A 22,789-nucleotide genomic window follows, 5' to 3' on the forward strand; every position below is an offset into this window, starting at 1 on the left:
TGGTTCCATGCTTTTGTCTCTGGTTTGACTTCAGGTTGGCATGACCAAACCTCCAAATCTGACATGACGTTGAAGTTCCAGGGGAAATGCTTCTTTTGCCTATTTCCTCCATAGTAAAATTTCAAGTAAAAACAGTGAATGCTCTTATCATGCTCTGTCCCCAGGCCCTGCCATTCCTGTTGGTGTGGATGTGCAGGTGGAGAGTTTGGATAGCATCTCAGAGGTTGACATGGTAAGTGCTTCTCTGACCAGGGCCGTGGCAGGGAGATTCACAAAGCCTGTCCAGGGCCAGGAGCTACACGCACCTGAATTCACTTAGACTCACAACTGACCTGGGCGGTGGGAATCCCCACACTCCTTTTACAGACGGCTCAAGAAGATTTGCCCAAAGCCACCCAATTGGTATGAAACAGAGCCAGATAACAAGCTTGGCTTTTCCCACTCCAGTGGTCAGGCTGTTGCCACTGGGATGCATTTTCTGGACAAAAGTTCTCAAATGTAAGCAGCAGGGCCCAAGTTTGCAGCTGCCAAGTAGTTAAACACATCTTATTCCTGTGGATTCTGTACCTGGCTGTGGAAATGCAAAAGAAGCAAAAGAGTGTCCTTTTCTCCCCACTTTTTGCTGGGTTCAGATAAAAAGTGCAACGTTCTCTAACTCCTTGACTTACAGGACGTTTTAGGGACCTAGCTTAGTTTGGGTCCCCCAAGAAGCAGACCTGAGACAAGCAGTCACAAGCATAAGTATAAGCAGTTTATTTGGGAGGTGATCCTGGGAAACACCAGAACAAAGTGGGGAAGAGAGGAGTAAAAGGAAGCAAAGAGGGCTGTGCTATCAAACCAGTTACTTTGGAACTGGTGTAGAACTCAGTTATAGAACCACAGAACTCAGTGCCACTGGAGTACTCTGGGAGTCAGCGAAGAACACACTTCAGAGTTATCCCGACTCAGGGGTGCGGGAGCTGGGGTATTTATCCACTGCCTTCTCTCTGGTTGAGTGCTGTTTGCAGGCATTAACTTTCTGGTACTTGTGGCTTGAGTCACACATGGTGGCAGTAGCAGCCCCTCAAGTATACAGCGAATGCCAGGGGCTTGAGGCAGGGCCAGGCACGCTCACACTGTCTGCTCCAGGCTTCTCACTGAGTTCCCTGCCACTGCAGCATTCTTTTCCTCCTACTGCAGCAAACTCCAGGGACTAGAAGCCAGACCTCCCTTGGCTCAGTTTCATTCCCCAGCTAAGTGAGGCTCCACAGGGGCTACAGAATCCACATTTCAGTGGGTTTGTGTGTGTCTGGGGTTCCCTCTCTGCCCCTCTGCCCCAGGACTTTACGATGACACTCTACCTGAGGCACTACTGGAAGGACGAGAGGCTGTCTTTTCCAAGCACCAACAACCTCAGCATGACATTTGATGGCAGGCTGGTCAAGAAGATCTGGGTCCCTGACATGTTTTTCGTGCACTCCAAACGCTCCTTCATCCATGACACCACCACAGACAACGTCATGTTGCGGGTCCAGCCCGACGGGAAAGTGCTCTACAGTCTCAGGTAGGAAGAAAAGCAGATTGTTCATATTAACCAAGAAAAGCATTGGTTTCACAACAGCAATTTGGGTTTTTGGCTCTGAATGTCTACTTTCTAACTTTTCAGTAGCTGCCAGCTTCTCAACATCAAGGAAAACTAACTTTATATGTGAGTAGAAATTTTAAAGAATTAGTCTTGAAAATACATTTGGGGCAATTTCTCAAGCTGATACTATTCTATATGTTATCTTTCAATAATAAACAAGTTTTTTTCTCTAGTAGGAGTCAGAGAAATAGATAGTGTGTTCTCAAGGACTTACCTCCTACAATCTCTCTGATTCCCGTTTTTCAGGAACGTTTTAGAACTTTTGTTTAAAAAAAAGTTCTTTTGCTTCATCTGGCCACCACAGGCATGTTTTCTGTCCTTTCTCTCCACAGTGTCCTACTTGAGAAACTATGGGGACCCCCGGCTACTTTATGACTTGACGTGCCATTCTGAACATCACATTTTAAATATAATAAATAAAATCTTCTTACCAGTTCAGACACTTTAAAAACATTTAATTGCTCGTTAAACGCTGGCCTGAGGAAGCTTTCCTTAAACCCAGCTCCACAGTGTGGTTTTCAGGCTGCACAGGAGCTTTAGAAACTCATGGTACTCTAGGCATGTGGAGATGAGCAGTAGGCCTTCACAGAGAAGGGATGTGGTCACTTGCTATGGTCTGCTCCTATTTTGCTGTGTGGACGGTGCATTCCAGTTTCACGGACTTTGCTTTGGCTTCCATGTTGATGAATGGTAAAGATGAATCCACACATCAGTGTATAAGTAGAAGGTTCATGGATAGTTTCACAGTAGACCTATAGATCTATAGAGTCAGAGATTGCAATGTTGAAGCTGACTTTCTGTCCCCATTCCCCAAAGGAATATTTATGATGATCCCTCCATACTCATTCTGGCCTGGAACCTAAGTAATTAGGTACATGACACGGAGTGGGGATTATGGGGTTTTCATCTTTAAGGCTTAAAATGCTTCCTCCCATAAGAAGTACTTAGGCGGATGCAGGATGTGCAACCCCTTCCCCAAGCCATGTTGAGCTGGTTCTCCCTGAAGTCCTCATTTCTGAAGCAGGTTTTCTTTCTTTTTCATTCTTTTCTTTCTTTCTTTTCTTCTTTTATTTACAGAGTTTTGCTCTGTTGCCCAGGCTGGAGTGCAGTGGCATGATCATGGCTTACTGCAGCCTCAACCTCTCAGGCCCAAACAATAATCTGACCTCAGTCTCCCAAGTGGCTGGGACCAAAGGCATGTGCCACTATGCCCAGATAATTTTTTAAAAAGTTATTTTTGTAAAGACAGAATGTCCCTATATTGGCTCAGGCTAGTCTTGAACTTGTGAGCTCAAGCTGTCCTCCCACATTGGCCTCCCAAAGTGCTGGGATTACAGGTGAGAGCCACCATACCTGGCACACTGAGACAGGTTTTCAAGGCATCTTAAGGCTCAGAAACTACCAACACAACAACACAACTCAATGGCATCACCAGGGCTACAGAGTACTAGACAATAACATATGTGACCATTGGTATGCCAGTAAATGTTTAACAATTGGTTAGCTGGGGGGAAAGTATGCATATCTATGTGTATATAAGTTTATTATAAACATCACTGACATAAAGGATGTATAATGCTCTTTATTATAAATTCTATGTATTTATAACTTAAGCATGATTTCCTAGTTCTTGGAAAAACCACTGTAAGTTTTTTATAATTCTATCATCAACAAATGAATGTAGATCTGATGAATGTTGGTTGATATTTTCTTTTTCATTAATAAGACAAAAGTGAAATAGTGAAGAACTATATAGGAACTTTACTCATTCATCAAAGAAAAAGCAAGTTCTTTGCTGAATTGGATGATAGCTTTCAAATATTGAAATATGTCCTCAATATTTTGTACTACTTGCAATGTAATGGTAATAGGCATAACACCCTTTTAGGCTTAATCTGCCTTAAGTCTAGACAATCAGCAAAACACTAAATCAAGCCCTGATTTATAGTGTTTGCTGATTTCTGTAGTGTAAATACTCCCATCCTGGCTGATTTCAGGCTCCCAACCTGATGTCACTAAATGCAGAATTAGGAAGAAATTCATGGCAGCACACCATTATGCAGTATTTCTACTATACAGATGCAATAAGTGTAAATGGCTTCAAGAATATAGATAATAATAAAATGTAGTTAAATAATTAGGAAGTGAAGAGTATTTTTTACTGTTGTTTTTACAAGTTAAGTCTGGTAATAGTGAATTCTCTCAGCTTTTGTTTGTCTGGAAAAAGACTATCTCTCCTTTACATGCAAAGGATAATTTTGCTGGATATAATATTCTTGGATGACAGTTTTTTTTCTTTGAGCACTTTGAAAATGTTCTTCTACTTCCTCCTGGTTGGCATAATTTCCACTGGGAAGTCTGTTGTCAGACAAATGGGAGCTTTTTTTTTTTTTTGGAGATGGAGTCTCACTCTGTCCCCTGGGCTGGAGTGCAGTGGTGCAATCTCGTCTCACTGCAACCTCCACCTCTCAGGTTCAAGTTATTCTCCTGCCTCAGCCTGTCAAGTAGCTGGGACTACAGGTGCATACCACCACCCCTAGCTAATTTTTTTTGTATTTTAGTAGAGATGAGGTTTTAAGACCAGGCTGGTCTTAAACTCCTGAGCTCAGGCAACCTGCCCTCCTCAGCCTCCCAAAGTGCTAGGATTACAAGCATGAGCCACTGTGCCTGGCCCAAATTGGAGCTTTTTTTGTTGTTGTTGAGATGGAGTCTCGCTCTGTCGCCCAGGCTGGAGTGCTGTGGCTGGATCTCAGCTCACTGCAAGCTCCGCCCCCCAGGTTTATGCCATTCTCCTGCCTCAGCCTCCCAAGTAGCTGGGACTACAGGAGCCCACCACCTCGCCCGGCCAGTTTTTTGTATTTTTTTAAGTACAGACAGGGTTTCACTGTGTTCGCCAGGATGATCTCGATCTCCTGACCTTGTGATCTTCCCATCTCGGCCTCCCAAAGTGCTGGGATTACAGGCTTGAGCCACCGCGCCCAGCCTAAATTGGAGCTTTTTAATGTGTTATTTGCCTTATTTATCTTGCTGCTTTTAGGATCTTCTCTTTGTTCTTGACCTTTCAGAGGGATTACTATATGCCTAGAGGTAGTCTTATTTGCATTGATTCTGTTTGGCATCCTCAGACTTTCCTATACCTGTATATTTATCTCTTTCTTGAGTTTTGGAAAGTTTCCTGTTATTATTCCTTTGAATAAGCTTTCCACCCCTTGCTCTTGCTCAGCTCTGTCTTGAACACCAACAATTCTTAGATTTGGTCCTATGAGGTAATTTTCCATATCTTATAGGCAGCCTTTGTTCTTTTTTATTCTTTCTTCATTTTTTCTCCTCTGACTATATTTTCAAATAGCCAGTCTTCTAGCTCACAGATTCTTTACTCTGCTTGGTTCGTTCTGCTGTTGAGAGCCTCTAAAGAGTTCGTCAGTTCAGCAAATGTATTTCACAGTTCCCACATTTCTGTTCGATTTTTGTTGTTGTTATTTCAATCTCTTTGTTAAATTTATCTGATAAATTTCTGAATTGCTTTTTTATGTTATTTTGGATATCACTGCATTTCCTTAAAATTGCTATTTTGGATTCTTGGTCAGAGAGATTACAAATCATGGTCTTGTTAGGATCCCCTTTGGGGGAAGTCCTAATTCCCTGTTTGCTGTTGTTTCTTGTTGGTATACATCTACGTCTTTGCATTGAAGGATCAGTTATTTATTCCAGTTTTCTCTGTCCAGTTAGTTTTGTTTTTTATTGACTATATTTGTTTAGTGAATCTGTTACTAGGTTGCTACCTCCTTTTCAGCTCTAGGTGGCACCTTAAGCCCAGGTTCGCCTCACTCCAGTAACCTGTCTGTCTGTGCACTACCAGTCCCAAATTGGGGAGGTCCCGAGGGGATTATCCCAGCAGTGTGGGAAGGCTAGCTAGGAGTTCGTGCCCAGGGGACCTACAGAATGTTCTTCCTACAGTACTACTGAACAACCACTCTGATTTGGCATCTCCTTTGGTCAGGTTACAGAGCATAATTTCCAGGATGAGGATGGTAGTCCTGCCTCCCCTTTGTCTCTGCCTGTTCTCAGGGCTATTTCACCCTTCAGGCAATCATGATGCTTCCCGTTGGTTAAGCTAAGGAGAAATCTCCTGCCAGGGAACCCAAGAAGGTAGGGAATCTGACTGATCACCTCAATTTCACTTTTTCCAGTGTAGAAGTCATGAGTTGGGGGGAGATTTTCCATGCATTTGGTGGCAGGTAGAATGGGAGAGAGGAGCATCAGGGATGTGTAAGTCCAGTTCTCCTACTGTCATCTCAGTTTTTCTACTTCTCTGTGGCCCAGGGAACTGTCTCATCCTCATCCTTGAGCTCTGGTTGTTGCTGGTGAAAATCTTGGCGTGATATATTTATTTTTGGTTTTCGGTGGTGGGGAGTGAAGCAGCTTGCCTCTATGCCACAATTTTGGAACTGGAAGCTATTATTTATGTTTTTTAATGTGACATTTAATTTTAATGTTTAATAGTGACTGTGTTTAACAACTGGCTCACAAGCATCCTAAAAATGTAGCAATCAGCTCCCGAAAGCCTGTAGAAGTCTAGTCCAGTGCACCACTGGATGTGAGTGCAAGAAGGGAGTAGAAAATCTTTTGTATGTTCAGAATAAAAAATCCTCAGTGAGCCTCACCTACCAGGAAAACACCTCCTTTCCCTCTCTGTGCCTGAAAACAGATGAGTTAATTTCTCATTGCAAATAGGGTTATGAGTTTGTTCAATTTAAATGAAAAAAAAAAATAGATCTGAGTTACTGAAGACCACCACTTCGAAATTTATTTTAAGGAAAACATGTCAGCTCTGTCAGCCACTGACCAGCTCCTAAAATACATCTAATTAACCATCTCCTCACTTCATTGACTCATTGATTACTCCACCAGATTCTTATTAACAGCCTCCTGGGGACCTGTGGAGTTGTACGAATGAAAGCCATGCCAGGTTCCAGATCAAGCTCTGGGGACATAAAGACAGGAATAGAGGTCACTGTCCTTCCTGGGACTGTAGGCTAGTGGAGGAGACAGGCACAGAACCCAGTGCTTAGTACGCAAATGAGGAATGCAGCAGTGCAGTGGGAGGAGGAGCAGGGAGCCACAGATAATAGGATGATGAGAACAGTTTCCTAGGCATCAGCATACAATAAAAACTGAAATCCATAAGTAAGATGCTCTGCTATGCTTGGTAAATATTACTAAGGTAATATTGAAAAAACAGTTCCATGACTTTTGAATCCCTAGTCAACTTCAAGATATAAAAGAGTCAGTGAGGCCGGGTGTGGTGGCTCAGGCTTGTAATCCCAGCCCTTTGGAAGGCTGAGGCAGGTGGATCATCTGAAGTCAGGAGTTTGAGACCAGCCTGGCCAACATGGCGAGATCCCATCTCTACTAAAAATACAAAAATTAGCCAGGCATGGTGGCACATGTCTGTAGTCCCAGCTACTCTGGAGGCTGAGGCTGGAGAATTGTTTGAACCAGGGAGGTGGAGGTTGCAGTGAGCTAAGATCACACCACTGCACTCCAGCCTGGGAGACAGAGCGACACTGTAAAAAAAAAAAAAAAGAAAGAAAAACGAAAAAAGAAGAAGAAGAGGAGTCAATGACAGTGGGAGAAAGGAAAGATTTGTGAAATTTTCCCAGGAGAGCACTGTGGGCATGCCGTGAGTGGGCCTTCACTGGGACCTCTCAGAAAGTTTGGTGTGTGTGTGCCTGCAGTTTGGGACACTGTGCAGTTAGGTGGGAGAGAAGAGCTGTCTAACCGCCCTGGGGGCAGAGTCAGAAGTTTTTGCCGCAGTGGGATCAGCCTGTACTTATCTGTGAGTGTATGTGGAGAGGACGATGGGTGAACCAAGAGCTGGAGAATGGAAACCCAGTTGTAAGAGTGAGGAAGCCAGGAAAGAAAGTATCAGCTTCCACCAGGTAGCAGGCCCAGAGAGCAGGAAACTGCCCAGCCACAGAACTACCCTGCACCCACCTCCCTGTCTCCTTGCACTTCCACCTGTGCGGGAGGAGATTGGAGATGGGCAGAAGCTGATCACTCAAATGCCAACTTTTTTTTTTCTTTTTTTTCCGATGGAGTCTCCCTCTGTCGCCCAGGCTGGAGTGCAGTGGTGCGATCTTGGCTCGCTGCAACCACCGCCTCCCAGGTTCAAGCAATTTTCCTGCCTCAGCCTCCTGAGTAGCTGGGACTACAGGCACCCGCCACTATACCCGTCAAATGTCAACTGTTTGAAGAGGTTACAGCAGAAGTCTTCATTTGAATGAACTTTGAAACTAATGAATACCTCAGACCAAAACTCTTAATTTCTGAATTAAGGTGTTGTTTGTAGCTTAAGAGGGTTTTGACTATTACATGAGAATGAGCAGAAGAGCCACGGGACCTGCCAAGTTTCCATCCAGGGCAGGGAAGAGCCCCTCCAATGAATGCTTTAAAGGGACTTGTGAAAACGACAATAAACATGGGCTTTGATTACATTACAAATAGTTGTTTTATGTATAGGTTATACGGAGAGAAGCATCAACTCAGGGTGGGAAGACCCATTCTGATTATGTCTGTAAATCTGAAAACAGCTGTTCTTGTACCAACTAACAGAAAGAGAAGGGGTATTCAGTCCCCTTGTTCGTAGCAAAACATCCTTCATTGGGCATTCTATGTCCCTAAAGTTAGCTCCAAGTGTCCCTGAAGTTAGTTCTTAGCTTATTTCATATTGATGATGCCATTGGGCATCGTTATGCGATGATGTACCCACAGAAATGGAAACCCATCCATTACACATCCGAGTCAGCTGCCAGCCTGACCCCCACCTCGACCCCTGCACTCTAACATTCCCTGTTCATCAGGATTTCCAGGAGATATAAGACCACCCAGCTGCTGGCAATCAAAAATGCCTCATAGATGGAATACAACCATTCCATCCTCAAAGCAGTGGGAAAAAATGAGGCAAATGTTTGAAAAATTCCATTTCAAGAATGCTCTTTTCCTTGAAATTTCCATTTAAATTAAAAGTGATTTTTCTTTTTGACCATGAATTATTCATATAATTTCCACAACTTTTACATAACAAATATTGCGTGGTCGAAGGAAAAGTAGTCCACTCGGCACCAGCGAAGAAGAGTTAATCATGTCCTGCTGCGAAATTTCCCACTGGATAGGAGGCTTTTCACCTATGAAGAATGATCTGTATGTGTTTGGCTTTTGATGCAGGAGCCTCTTTCCCAGTGTAAACTCTGAAATAAAATCACTCAGTGCCAGCAAGTGCTTGCCTGTTAACACAATAAGACCTTTCAGTGTTTTTCCATTACTTTGATCTCCAAGGAATTATCTACTAACAACACGTATGTCCACTATACTATTATCAATGTAAAAATATCAACATAGTTAAAGAAAAAGTGCCAGGCTTGGCAACTGGGGTAAGTGTACACCATATTGTATACGATATTGAATATCAATAAAATCAATAAAAGAGCAAAAGACCTGGAATTTATCTGAAACGGGAGAACAACATATGCTCCTAGGGCTTCTTTTAAGAAACCACATCATGTAAGTTTTTATTTCACATTATTATATTGATTGAGACCATTGCTTCTTTAAAATGCTTGAATGTGGTAAGAGTTAGCAGAGATATTCTATTTGCCTCACACTGACCCTTGGGTTAAACATAAATGCCAAAGAGTACTCCAGTGAGGGTATCTCTCTTAAGCTACTTATCTAAACCCTGACACATTGCTTATGAAGTATGAGAAGAGGCATTTATGATACTGGAAGGAAGCAGAGGCTTTTCTGTTTGTTTTATCATTTTGCACTTGTCTTTTGCAGGCTCTGAATAAATCAATTTTGTCTTTTTCGCTCTAGGGTTACAGTAACTGCAATGTGCAACATGGACTTCAGCCGATTTCCCTTGGACACACAAACGTGCTCTCTTGAAATTGAAAGCTGTGAGTAGACTTGTGCCCAGGCATCAGCACGCAGCTCCTGATAATTCTCGACACCTCTAACTCTCAGCTGCAGGAACAGTGTGTGTTCCTTATTCATGAGTAGACCTTTTTTTTTTTTTTCTGAGACGGAGTCTCACACTGTCACCTGGGCAGGAGTGCAGTGGCGCAATCTCTGCTCACTGCGACCTCTGCCTCCCAGGTTCAAGTGATTCTCCTGCCTCAGCCTCCCGAGTAGCTGGGATTACAGGTGTCTGCCACCATGCCTGGCTAATTTTTTGTGTTTTTAGTAGAGATGGAGTTTCACCATGTTGGTCAGGCTGGTCTCGAATGGCTGAACTTGTGATCCACCTGCCTCGGACTCCCGAAGTGCTGGGATTACAGGCGTGAGCCGCGGCGCCCAGCCTTCATGACTATACTTTTAAAGTAATGTGTTAGATTGAATCTAGGTCTAGGGTAATTTTAAATATCAGGAACAAATTTGAAACTAAAATCTTCATTGCCATAACTGGCCTTTTTAATGCCCTGTGGCAATGGTTTTAAACTTTGTTCTATGGAATCAGGGTAACTGCTTGGGGAGGGGAAGGAGAGGGATAAGTGAATGTGGGTCTCCTTCCAAGCCCTTTGCCCAACACACACACACACACACACACACACACACACACACACACACGAGTTCATCCAGAGAGCTCATTTTTGATATGTTTTATTGCTCTTCTGAATGTAATTTCTGCTGAAGAAAGGATTTCCTGGCCAAAACAAGTTTGACAACAGTTGCCCTAGGGAACTGCCACTGCGAGTTCGTGTGGTGGATGAGATTCTCAAGCACAACAAGCAACTTCAGGAAGCTTGCACACACACAGACATCCTGGAAAAGCTAAAAACCAGGCCCCGTGACACTATAGGTGCAGGTGACAAAAGAAAAAATACGCAAATTGGACTATATGAAAATTGTTAATTTTGAGCATCGACATTATCAACAGAGTAAAAAGACAACCCACAAATGGGAGAATATATTGATAAATCATCTATCTGATTAAGATTGATATCCGGAATATAAAGAGAACAACTAAAACTCAACAACAACAACAATAAAACAATTTGCTTAAAAAAAATGGACAAAAGACTTGAATAGACATTTCTCCAAAGAAGGTATACAAATGGCCAAGAAGCACATGAAAAGATGTTCAACATCGCTAATCATTAGGAAAATGCAAACCAAAACTACAATGAGTTACATTTACTGGGATGAATACTGTCAACAAACCAGAAAACAATGCTGGGGAGGATGTGAATAAATTAGAACCCTTATGCTTTGTGGGTAGTAATGTATAATGGTGCAGCCACTGGGGAAAACAGCTCCTCAAAAAATTAAAACAATGGCTGGGCACGGTTGCTCACACCTGTAATCCCAGCACTGTGGGTGGCCGGGGTTAGAGGATCACTTGAGTCCAGAAGTTGAAGACCAGCCCGGGGAACATAGTAAGACCCTGTCTCTACAAAAAATACAAAAATGTGCCGGGCATGGTGGCTGGTACCTGTGGTCCCAGCTACTCGGGAACCTGAAGCAGGAGAATCACTGGAGCCCAAGAGCCTGAGCCTGCAGTGAGCTATGATTGTACCACTGCACTCCAGCCTGGGTGAGAAAGCAAGAGCCCTGTCTCAAAAAAAAAAAAAAAAAGAAAAAGAAAAAGAAAAAGAAAAAAAAATTAAGAACATATGATCCGACAAATCCATTTCTGGGTATATAACCAAAATAATTGAAAGCAGGGTCTTGAAAAGGAACTTGTATACTCATATTTATAGCAGTTTTATTCACAATTGCTAAAACATGAAAACAACCCAACTGTCCATCATTGGATGAATGGATATACAGAATGTAGTATCTGCATACAGTGGAAGAATGTTCAGCCTTAAAACACAAGGGTTTCTGATACATGCTACAGCACGAATGAAACTTGAGGGCAGTGTGCTAAGTGAAATCAGCCAATCGCAAAAGACAAATACTGTATGATTTCACTTTTAAGAGGTACTTAGCAGAGTCAAAATTATAGAGACAGAAAGTAGAATGGTGGTTGCCAGAGGCTGGGGGGAGGGGAAACAGGGATGAGGAGTTATTGTTAAATGGGTATGGAGCTTCAGTTTGGGAAGATGAAAAGAGTTCCGGAGATGGATGGTGGTATGACCATCATAATGGTTGTATTTATGTGGTAATGTAGTACCACATAAATACTACATGAAAATTTTAAAATGCTGTGCATCAAAATATTATCAACAGAGTAAATGCAACCCACGAATGGGAGAATATACATTGGCAAATGGTATGTCCAACCATAAGAATGGTTGTATTTATGTAGTAATTTTCATGTAGTATAATTTTCATTATATTTATCATGCATCATAAATACAACACTAAGAATGTAGCGCAATACCACTGAAGTTACACTAAAGAATGGTTAAGATGGTAAATTTTATGTTATGTGTATTTTAACACAACACACACACACACACACACACACCCCCAGAAACCAGGCCACAGAAAGAGCCAGGCTGAAGCTGTGTAAAATGATCCACATCCACATGCATCTCTGTCCCTCTACATGTCCGCTCCTTTCTCCTCCCTGCCAAAACACTTTCTCTGACAGCACAGGGGACACCCTTGTGACTCCTACACTCCCCCTGAATGCTGGCACTCCCTGGCAGTGTCAAAGCCCTAGTGAGGGTTCTCACTGGTCCAGGGCACTTTGTAAGCCAGCCTGGACTTGTGGCAGTGGATCTGGTGTTTGTCCTCTGGCTCCAATCACCTGGTTCCAAGGAGTGCAGGGATGTTGACATCACACTCCACTAGGGCCAAAGGGACAGCTGCCTAGGGCATTGAATGTGGGGAAAGGGTGTAATAAAACCCAGGACCAAGGGAGCGGCTGCTTATTGCACAATGGCTTTACCTCTGCCTTGTCATGCAACCCTCACAAGAGCCTGATGAGCAGGTTATCATCATTTTACAAAGGAGGGACAGAGCTCGGTGGCAGAGCCAGACTGAAATACTGAGTTCATTGTCTCCAGAACTTAGTTTTCCCCACTATGCCTGGGCAGCTTCTGCCTCCATCTGGAATGTAGCCTTTTTTCAGGTTGTATCGGTCATGGCTCCACCAAATAAACAGAACCAGTAGGATATACAGAGTAGAGATTTATTGCAAGGAAGTGGCTAGCGGGATTGTGGGGGCTGGCTAAGAGTCCCACATCTGCGGGGCAGTCCATCGGGAGTGCAGGAGGGGCACTCTGGGGCAGAGGCGGATGCCACAGTCCACAGGTGGGATTTCTTCTTCCAGGAAGCCTCAGCTCTGCCCCTAAGGCCTTTCACCTGATGGAATCAGGCCCACCCAGATTATCCAGGAAAATCCCCTTTAAAGTCCACTGGTTGTAGATGTTAGTCACACCTGCAAAACACTTTTACAGATTACTGTTTGATTGCATAATTGGGTACCATAGCCAAGCCAAGTTGACTCATGAAACTGACCATCACACAGGTCAAGTGTTAGAAAACAGGAATAAAATAGTGCCAGGGAGTCCTGGAAGGAATTGTTTACACATGAGCAGACTGGACTGGCAGTGCCATGCGGCTTTTCCTCAGTTATGCTCAGGCTGGAGGTAGGTTTGTTCACTTGGAGTTCACCGGAAGCAGGTGAGGGAAGGGGAAATGGTAGCACCAGAAAGGGTGATGATCATGGAGTCACTTCGACTTTACCCTGAGTAGGAGTAACTGGAGTCCTACAGAGGAGGGACTTGTTCCACTCCCATCTCTTTGTGGGTCTTTTCTTGCTAAAATGCAGCCTTTATTACCTGATAGTGTTTACAGATACTTGCCATCAATTGATGAGTCGCCATACTTTGAAAGAAGAAAGGAAAAGGCTAAAGTACTCCCTGTTTGTAAGGCTGAGCCATGTGAAATTTTGCCAATATTTAACCATTTCTAACTTACAAAAATAGCAATTTCATTTGATTGAACCTAATAAATGGCAGAATTGTAGGGTGAACCTTTTGCAGGAATTATGAGCATTTGGACTTGAGAACTTTGCTCTGATGACTTTTGGAAGAGTGGAGATAATTAAATTTGTCTTTTTGGATATTGTTTTGCTTTATTTAGACTGTGGTTTGTTTTTCAAACTATCATATCACAATCCCAGTGTCGGTGTGGGAGGTCAGGGCACAGCTTTCACGTAGCCCCACAGACCATCCTGTCTTGCCACCACCTTGTGTCTGACGCTGGCCCCTGTCTTTTCAGATGCCTATACAGAAGATGACCTCATGCTGTACTGGAAAAAAGGCAACGACTCCTTAAAGACAGATGAACGGATTTCACTCTCCCAGTTCCTCATTCAAGAATTCCACACTACCACCAAACTGGCTTTCTACAGCAGCACAGGTAAGTGTGGAGTGAGGGCTGAGAGTCAGGGCAGGCTTCAGCTTGATCTCAGAGGTTCACCCTCTATTACAGGAAAGGTTTGAATTGGTCATCAATTGAGCAGTGTCACTTATATTTGAAACTAAAGACAGAGGCAGGGTGCAGTGGCTCATGTCCCAGCACTTTGGGAGGCCAAGGTGGATGGAGTTCAAGACCAGCCTCGCCAACATGGCGAAACTCAGTCTCTACTAAAAATACAAAAATTAGCCAAGCCTGGTGGCATACGCCTGTAGTCCCAGCTACCCGGAAGGCTAAGGTGGGAGATCCCTTGAGCCCTGGAGTTCGAGGTTACAGTGAGCTGAGATCACGCCACTGCACTCCAGCCTGGGTGACAGAGTGAGACCCTGTCTCAAAAAAGAAAAGAAAAGAAAAGAAACTAAAGACAGAAATCCTAAGTGAAATCTAATAGGTAGCAAGCAGTGGGTGGAAGTGATTTTTTTGATACCACCAATGCATCAGAGTAATAACCTAAAAAATTAGTAAGGACTGAAAACATAAGCTGCGTGAACGGGTTTATTTGAGACAATCACATTGCCAGCTTAGTAGGCATCTCAGCCATGATATGCTGATCTGAGCCCCCTCCGTGACAGCAAGAAACAAGTATAATTCAGGTCTGTTGTTTTCAATTTACGTTCTCGCTGCTCCAGCCAGCCCCGTGGGGTCACTCCACTCTTGACCAGTCTGCTCTTGCTATGCTGCTTGCACAGCCCCTCCTGGTAACTCCCTTCTAAATCTCAGTGCAGTCCCCTGTGGACCCAGTTGTTCCTTTTTGAACCAAGGGTGGGGACAGGCTCACCCTCTCCTGTTTCCTGAGGGCATGCTCTGTGACCTCTCTCCTGGGAGTTTGCCTGCACTAAATAGCTGAGGTTAACTGGCTCCATTTCTTGCCTTTAAAAAAAAAAAAATTCAATAGTTTTAGGGATACTAATGAGAATACTAGTGGGTTGTGACTACATCAATGAATTGTATAGTGGTGAAGTCTAGGATTTTTTTGTTTTGTTTTGTTTTGAGACGGAGTCTCACTCTGTTGCCCAGGCTGGAGTGCAATGGCCAGGTCTGGACTCACTGCAACCTCTGCCTCCCAGGTTCAAGCAATTCTCCTGCCTCAGCCTCCCAAGTAGCTGGGATTACAGGCACCCACTATCAAGGCTGGCTAATTTTTATATTTTTAGTAGGGATGGGGTTTCACCATGTTGGCCAGGCTGGTCTCGAACTTTTGACCTCAAATGAGTTGCCCGCCTTGGCCACCCAAAGTGCTGGGATTACAGATGTGAACCACCGTGCCCGGCTAAAGTCTAGGATTTTAGTACATCTGTCACCTAAGTGGTGTACATTGTACCCAATAGGTAGTTTTTCATCCCTCACTCTCCTCCCACCCTCCCCGCTTCTGAGTCTCCAGTGTCCACTATACCACTCTGTATGCCTTTATGTTCCCATAGCTTAGCTCCCACTTATAAGTGAGAACATGTGGTATCTGCTTTTCAATTCCTGAGTTATTTCACCTAGAATAATGGCCTCCAGTTCCATCCAAGTTACTGCAAAAGACATTATTTCATCTTTTTTTTTATGGGAGAGTGATATTCCATGGTGTGTGTATACCATATTCTCTTTATCCATTCATCTGTTGATGGACACTTAGGTTGATTCCATATCTTTGTAACTGTGATAGTGCTTCTTGCCTCTTTTTTAACCAGTCACCTTTCAGGATGATTTTGCTCAAATCTTCCTGCAGTTTCTATGGCTAAAATTTGTGCAACTGACTGCACAGGGAAACACATTCTTTTTAAATACCCCATGGTCTTTCTAATCTGTAAGAGGGAGAACCAACATAGCACTGCAACCCAGCACATATTATCTCCTGTATCCATCACCCCAAAAGTATTGGTTCCTTGGGGGAACCCTGTTCTTTTGACCCTCAGAATTCTGACAATCCCTCTGCAGTAGCTTGCTGGTAACCAGAGGCATGTCCCATGCATTATAATGACCCGGGATGCCAAGTTTCCAAGTTCATATTGCCAAGTCCCCATCCGTTTTGTTTTCAGTCCTAGGCATCTCATGCATATAAGGCCTTTTTGTTTTTTTCCCCATCATCCTCCCTTTCTCTTCAACTCCTCCATGCATATGTTTTCCTTGTAAGGATACAAAAGAAGAGCTAAAATGTAGCTGGACCTGTGATTGTTCACTGTGTTCCTAAATACAATGTTGTATGTAACTTTCTTTTTTAACTTAAAGCACATTTCTCCCCTTAAGGAATCTAAAGAGATTGTTTAAATCAGTGCTTCTCAAACTTTGATGTGCATATGAATTATGAACAAATAATAAATATACATATACATATATATACAAACATATACATATTTGTTTTTTTCCTAATAGAGACAGGGTCTCACTCTGTGGCTCAAGCTGGAGTGCAGTGGGGCGATCATAGCTCACTGTGAACTCAAATTCCTGAGCTCAAGCGATCCTCCCACCTCGGCCTCCCAAAGTGCTGGGATTACAGGCATGAGCTACCGCGCCTAGCCAAGAATACTGTTCAATGGACGTCCAATTAAGTAGGTTTGGGTTGGGGCCCAGGTATCTGCATTTATAACAAGCTTCCAGGTGATAGTGAGGTTGCTGAACCCTAGCCCAGGTAATGGGAGTAACAGGAGTTTAAATGACCCAGGCATGATGGTGGTTCATACCTGTAATCTCAGCATTTTGGGAGGCTGAAGTGGGTGGATCACTTGAAGCCGGGAGTTCGAGACCAGCCTGGTGAACATAGCAAGACCCAATCTCTACCAGAAAAATTTAAAAATTCATTCGGTGTAGTGGTACCAGCTACTTGGGAGGCTGAGGCGGGAGGATTGCTTGCACCCAGGAGTTCAAGGCTGCTGTGAGCCAAGATTGCACCACTGCACTCCAGTCTGGTGACAGAGCGAGACCCTGTCTTAAAAAAAGAAAAAAGTTTAAATGATCTTTTCAAGGAGTTCCCTTTGTAAATAGGACAAGGGCCAAAGGTTTCTCGAAACAGAGTCACCCAGGTGGTATGTGTTGCTGTATAATCACTTTGTTCCATGATTTCTCTCACTTTCACCTTATAAAGACATGGTCCAAGAGTCCATTGGAGTGTCTAAGGCACTTACAATTTCCTGAATAAAATGTGTTTTATGAAGGAGCCATGATGTGTACTGTCTTTTATTCCTGTGTCCCCCAGGCTGGTACAACCGTCTGTACATTAACTTCACGTTGCGTCGCCACATCTTCTTCTTCTTGCTCCAAACTTATTTCCCCGCCACCCTAATGGTCATGCTGTCCTGGGTGTCCTTCTGGATCGACCGCAGAGCTGTACCTGCCAGAGTCCCCTTAGGTAAGGAATATCTCAAGTGCATATTCCAAGCATCTGCAAATATAGGTATTAACAATTCCTTCCAGATAAAACCATTCTTTTCAAATTGATTCTGTACCCCTTTTGGCGTTATGACTTGGAAAAACTCAAGAGTTATTTATTTATAGGTAAAATCCCATAATTAGGAATCTATGTAGCAAAATGCTTTCCAGGACACTGCAGGTGCCCATCCAAACAGACCCCCTTTATTCTTGTCGAAGCCATGTTCCAGGGTGGGTGAGCCTGGTCTTTAGGTGCCTTCTTTGCTCACCTGCAAAATGAATCATGTCCTACAACAGTGTTTCTCAAATGGTAGCTCAAGGGCTCTTTGTGATAGAATCTTTGTGGGAAATTGTTAAAAACGAAGGGTCCTGGGTCTCATCTGCATCTATAGAATGAGAATCTCCGAGGGAGGATCAGGAACCTGCATGTTTTACAGGCTTTCCCAGTAATTATTTTATGCACTCAAGTCTGAGAATCCCTTCTCTATAAGCATTCCACTTATGGCTATTTGCCATCAGCTCTTTTTCTCACCTTAAGTATTGTACCCATTTATACACACCACCATTGCTCAGACAGTTTGGGGGCTGCAGGGGAGAATGCGACCCACCAGGTTTTAGTGAAACTGGATTGGAGCTGGCCCTTAAGATGACCCCAATCCCCTGTGATTTGATGTTTGCCAAACAAATGTTCTGAGCTTAATTTGAAATCCTGGGCAAATTTCCATGGACAGATGCCTTGTCCTCTAACAGTTGTTCCATAGCTTGAACAGTTACTGTGCTAAATAGATAAACACTCTAGTTTTAAAATCTGTTTCCTATAAATGAAGTTAATGTTGTCATCCTTAGTGAAATTGACCCATGAATCCTCAAGTGGACAATGCTGAATGGGCAGCTAGGTCCAGCATGGTGGTGGCTGCTGGGGGTGCCCTGGCAGCTGTCAACACAGGCCCGGGACAACAGGACTGCACACCAAGAGCCAGGACATGATATTGAAATAAACCTTATGGGCTTTTTCCCCTTGATGGAGCAGTAGTTATAAGAAACATATATACCTGTTCATACATGCAACCTCTTATTTTGTAAAACTTGAATTGAAACAAATGTTTTAATGTCAAAATGTCTAGGGTTCTTTGCAGAAGAATAGTGACACAGATGCTATGATGAATACACAGGGTATGCAGAGGGGTGAAAGGGTAGGGATGCAGGGGGAGAGGAACAGGAAAAGCTTCATGAAAAGCTAAATCTTGAAAGATGTGTAGGTGTTTGCTACACAGTGGAGCAGGGATGGCGACATTCTAGGTTGAGGGAGCAGCAGGGACAAATGAGCAGAGGCATGAAACCATCCTGTGTTTGTTGAAAGGCAAGCAAACACTTGTTTCTCATTCTTGTGCTTGCAGGTATCACGACAGTGCTGACAATGTCCACCATCATCACGGGCGTGAACGCCTCCATGCCACGCGTCTCCTACATCAAGGCTGTGGACATCTACCTCTGGGTCAGCTTTGTGTTCGTTTTCCTCTCAGTGCTGGAGTACGCGGCCGTCAACTACCTGACCACCGTGCAAGAGAGGAAGGAACAGAAGCTGCGGGAGAAGGTGACTTTGCTATGCGCTTATAGTGTCTGGTCAGGATGGAGCCTGATCTAGTTCTGGAACCTCAGGCAGGGCAGACCTCCCCTGTAAAGCAGGGTCATGAAACCCTCTCCTGTGCCTACTTCACAGGGTTGTTGTGAAGAGCAAACAAATTGGTGTATTTCAAGTCATTGTGAAATTTACTTTGGGTGACATCTTTCATTCATTGAAACATTTATTTTGCAGTTACCACATACTTGGACCACGTCTTAGTTAAGCGTTAGGGAACTTCTTGGTGTTGTTCATAGTTTAGTGAGGGAATCCCAGGAGAAAAATAAATGACAATTTAACATGGTGGAACAAATTATTTATGAACATAAAGGTGTAATAAAAGAATTGTCCAGGGAAGTACTTTCTCATTCTAGGAAATCTTTTTTCATATGTAACCTCATGCATCCTCCACCTTTCCCCAGGTTATCTTCTCTCCCACCTGACTCTCCTTTCCTCCTGCAGTGTGCAGCTCAGTGGTTATCTCCCCCAGCAAACTCTAACCATATTGCAGTAATCTATCCCCACAATGCCAATCCCCATCCCCATGGCAAATGCACATGTTCATGCACACACTTGTAATAATGTGATCTGTAAACATTTTCATCAAGGGCTCATAACAGCTTATGATCTCATGGAGAACAGGGTGATCTATGAATCATGAGCATTCTTCTTGGTCTTTGGTATGGCATTGTGATATTTCCTAAGAGTCAGTATGCAGATTTGAGATCAGCAAAAATGGATACCAGGCTGGGCTCAGTGACTCACGCCTGTAATCCCAGCACTTTGGGAGGCTGAGGTGGGTGGATCACCTGAGAGCAGGAGTTTGAGACCAGCCTGGCCAACATGATGAAGCCCCGTCTCTACTAAAAGTACAAAAAATGCGTCTGGCGTGGTGGTGTGTGTCTGTAATCCTAGCTACTTGGGAGGCTGAGGCAGGAGAATCGCTTGAACCCCAGAGGCAGAGGTTGCAATGAGCTGAGATTGATTGTGCCATTGCACTCCAGCCTGGGCAATAAGAGCGAAACTCAAGTCTCAAAAAAAAAAAAAAAAAAAAAAAAAAAAAAAAAAAAAGATACTTACCCTCTTCCCAAACTGGGAATACCAAAAACCAGAAAAAGGTAACACCCTCCACTATGCAGTTCCTTTTGAAGGGCTTCTGAGAGATGATGCTGAGCTCACACCCCAGTGTGTTTGCTGTGTTTGCAGCTTCCCTGCACCAGTGGATTACCTCCGCCCCGCACTGTGATGCTGGATGGCAACTACAGTGACGGGGAGGTGAACGACCTGGACAACTACATGCCAGAGAATGGAGAGAAGCCTGACAGGATGATGGTGCAGCTGACCCTGGCCTCAGAGAGGAGCTCCCCACAGAGGAAAAGTCAGAGAAGCAGCTACGTGAGCATGAGAATTGACACCCACGCCATTGATAAATACTCCAGGATCATCTTTCCAGCGGCATACATTTTATTCAATTTAATATACTGGTCTATTTTCTCCTAGATGTTTGTAATTCTATAAATTTCACATTTCCATGGCATGCACTACAGAAATAACTGTATAATGAAAAAGAATTTAAGAGTATGGTTAAAAAAAAGTCCCAGGACCCACCCATGTTTTCACTATCCCTTCTGCAGTTTTGCAAAGCTACATTGACAAGACACTTACTGGTTTAATTTGTACTTATTAACCATCTATTGAATATACAGCATTATATTAGGTGCTGCAGGATTATGACTCTAGTGATTGATGTTAGTTGTTACCCAGATCCCCTGGAAAAGCACACTACCAGTGTTGTGGGCACATTTAGTTCCACCCGTTAGACCCTTGATGCTATTCACATGAATAATTTATTTTCCTCGAGTGTCATTACATTCTTCAGGCTAGGTGGACTTGGAAGCACCTAAAGGCCATTTGCATGAAATTCACTTTGACAGAAACTCATGCTTCAGTTTATAACCTATTACCTATTTTGTATGCGACTCTGCCTCCACATATTTATTTTAATAAAAGGCAATGATAATATTCACATTATTTTTCTTTATATGCTGTGGTTCACAGGTTTTACTCCTTCACAAGAAAAACTCTTTAGATTGGTGCAATTGCTTCTGATTTTGGTAAAAGTTTCCCTGGTAGGGAAACTTTGAAGATAAGAGTACACACATGCATTTTGTCTGTTGTGTCATAGAGGTAACTAGGCTAGAAAATTTGTGTTTAAATGTTCCCTTTTTATATAATCACCACTTCGTGTATCTTCTTCTTGGAGCATGTCCTTGTTCAAAGAGAAGTCCTTTCTCAGTGATATGATGTCTTCACTGAGGAACTTGGGTAGAGAATGATTTCTTCTGCATAAACATTTCAAGGAAATACATTATTTGGGACTACTTGTAACTCATTAGAATGAGAAATACTCATATGGTTTCTTAAGAGCAAAAGAACATCAGAAAGCAAAATAAATGGGAAGACGTCACTGGACATCTGCATTTATACTTGAAATGCCAGCATTTTCTATGAACCAGAAAACTGCCATCACCTAGACCACACAGCCCAGATACCAGGCAGAAGGATGGCCCAATGGCAACTGATGTCAGGGCATGGGGTAAAGGAGAGGGTTCTAATTTGTTGTATCATTGAAAAACAGTTATTTATATTATATATCTACTATATAGATCAACCCCCACCAAACTTACCCAAACAGCATTTGTTTTATTTGAAACTCACTTTAATAAAGTGAATTATATACACAATAATGTCATTTTCATTTCAAAGTTAATTTGACTCATCACCAGTACTAAATATTATATTTCTACATATGCAGGACTGTATACTAATTTGAAAAAGCCTATTTGCCTAAACCCTGATTATAATGTAATCTCCCATTATCTCCAATGAAAACTCGCCAAAAGAAAGTTTTTTGGCAAACTTGAATAAACTTAAAGGGATTTAGATGAAATAGTTAAATTTTAACTCTTTAAATGTTGTATTCTCATTTTACTTTTTTTGAGACAGGGTCTCACTCTGTCACCCAGGCTGGAGTGCAGTGGTGCCATCTCAGCTCACTGCAACCTCTACCTCCCAGGCTCAAGTGGTTCTCCCACCTCAGCCTCCTGCATAGCTGGGCTACAGGTGTACTCCACCACACTCAGCTAATTTTTTAAAGTTTTTGTAGAGACAAGGTCTCATATTGCGCAGGCTGGCCTCAAACTCCTGAGCTCAATCAGTCCTCCCACCTCAGCCTCCCAAAGTGCTGGGATTATAGGTGTGAGCCATCGCACCTACCCCTAAATGTTAACTTTTGATATTTAAAAAAGTTATTTTAAAAACACTGCTTTTTTCCATGATTATTTTATAGAACAATTGCAATCAAACTCTTTACAAACATCTTTGCTGCTGTCTTCTTCCTCATGATCACTAGGGCCACTGTGAGTCAGCTGGAATGTACTGAGGGCACACCATCTGAACTTTCGTCTGTTTGTACGGGATACTCCACCATTTGAAGCAGCCTATGGGATACTCTATCAGTGTGCTAAAGTTGCCATAGCGAAGTACGACAGACTGGGTGGCTTAAACAACAGAAATTTATTTTCTCACAGTTTTGGAGGCCGAAGTCCGAGACCAAGGTGTTGGCAGGCTTGGTTTCCCTGGAAGCCTCTCTCCCTGGCTTGTAGATGACTGTTTTCTCACTGTGTCTTCACATGATCTTTCCTCTGTATATGTGTGTGTCCTAATTTCTTCTTCTTATAAAGACAGTGGTCATATTG

The 22,789-nt window shown here is 43.2% G+C and overlaps 1 protein-coding gene across 3 annotated transcripts in view; it reads left to right on the top strand.

Moving 5' to 3' along the window:
• The window catches only part of GABRR1 (gamma-aminobutyric acid type A receptor subunit rho1), a 40,204-nt gene extending 18,429 nt beyond the window's left edge, over window positions 1–21,775 (top strand). For all 3 annotated transcript variants that reach the window (XM_008006592.3, XM_008006591.3, XM_073022588.1), the window contains exons 4-10: window positions 165–232; window positions 1,320–1,543; window positions 9,500–9,582; window positions 13,862–14,002; window positions 17,238–17,390; window positions 18,808–19,004; window positions 20,238–21,775. In XM_008006592.3, the coding sequence (XP_008004783.1) occupies window positions 165–232; window positions 1,320–1,543; window positions 9,500–9,582; window positions 13,862–14,002; window positions 17,238–17,390; window positions 18,808–19,004; window positions 20,238–20,531 (1,160 nt within the window). In that variant the 3' untranslated portion in view covers window positions 20,532–21,775. The remainder of the gene's footprint in view (window positions 1–164; window positions 233–1,319; window positions 1,544–9,499; window positions 9,583–13,861; window positions 14,003–17,237; window positions 17,391–18,807; window positions 19,005–20,237) is intronic.
• Window positions 21,776–22,789: the final 1,014 nt, after the last annotated feature.

Source organism: Chlorocebus sabaeus, chromosome 13, assembly GCF_047675955.1.
Source record: "Chlorocebus sabaeus isolate Y175 chromosome 13, mChlSab1.0.hap1, whole genome shotgun sequence".
In the NCBI taxonomy this organism is placed as follows: Eukaryota; Metazoa; Chordata; class Mammalia; order Primates; family Cercopithecidae; genus Chlorocebus; species Chlorocebus sabaeus.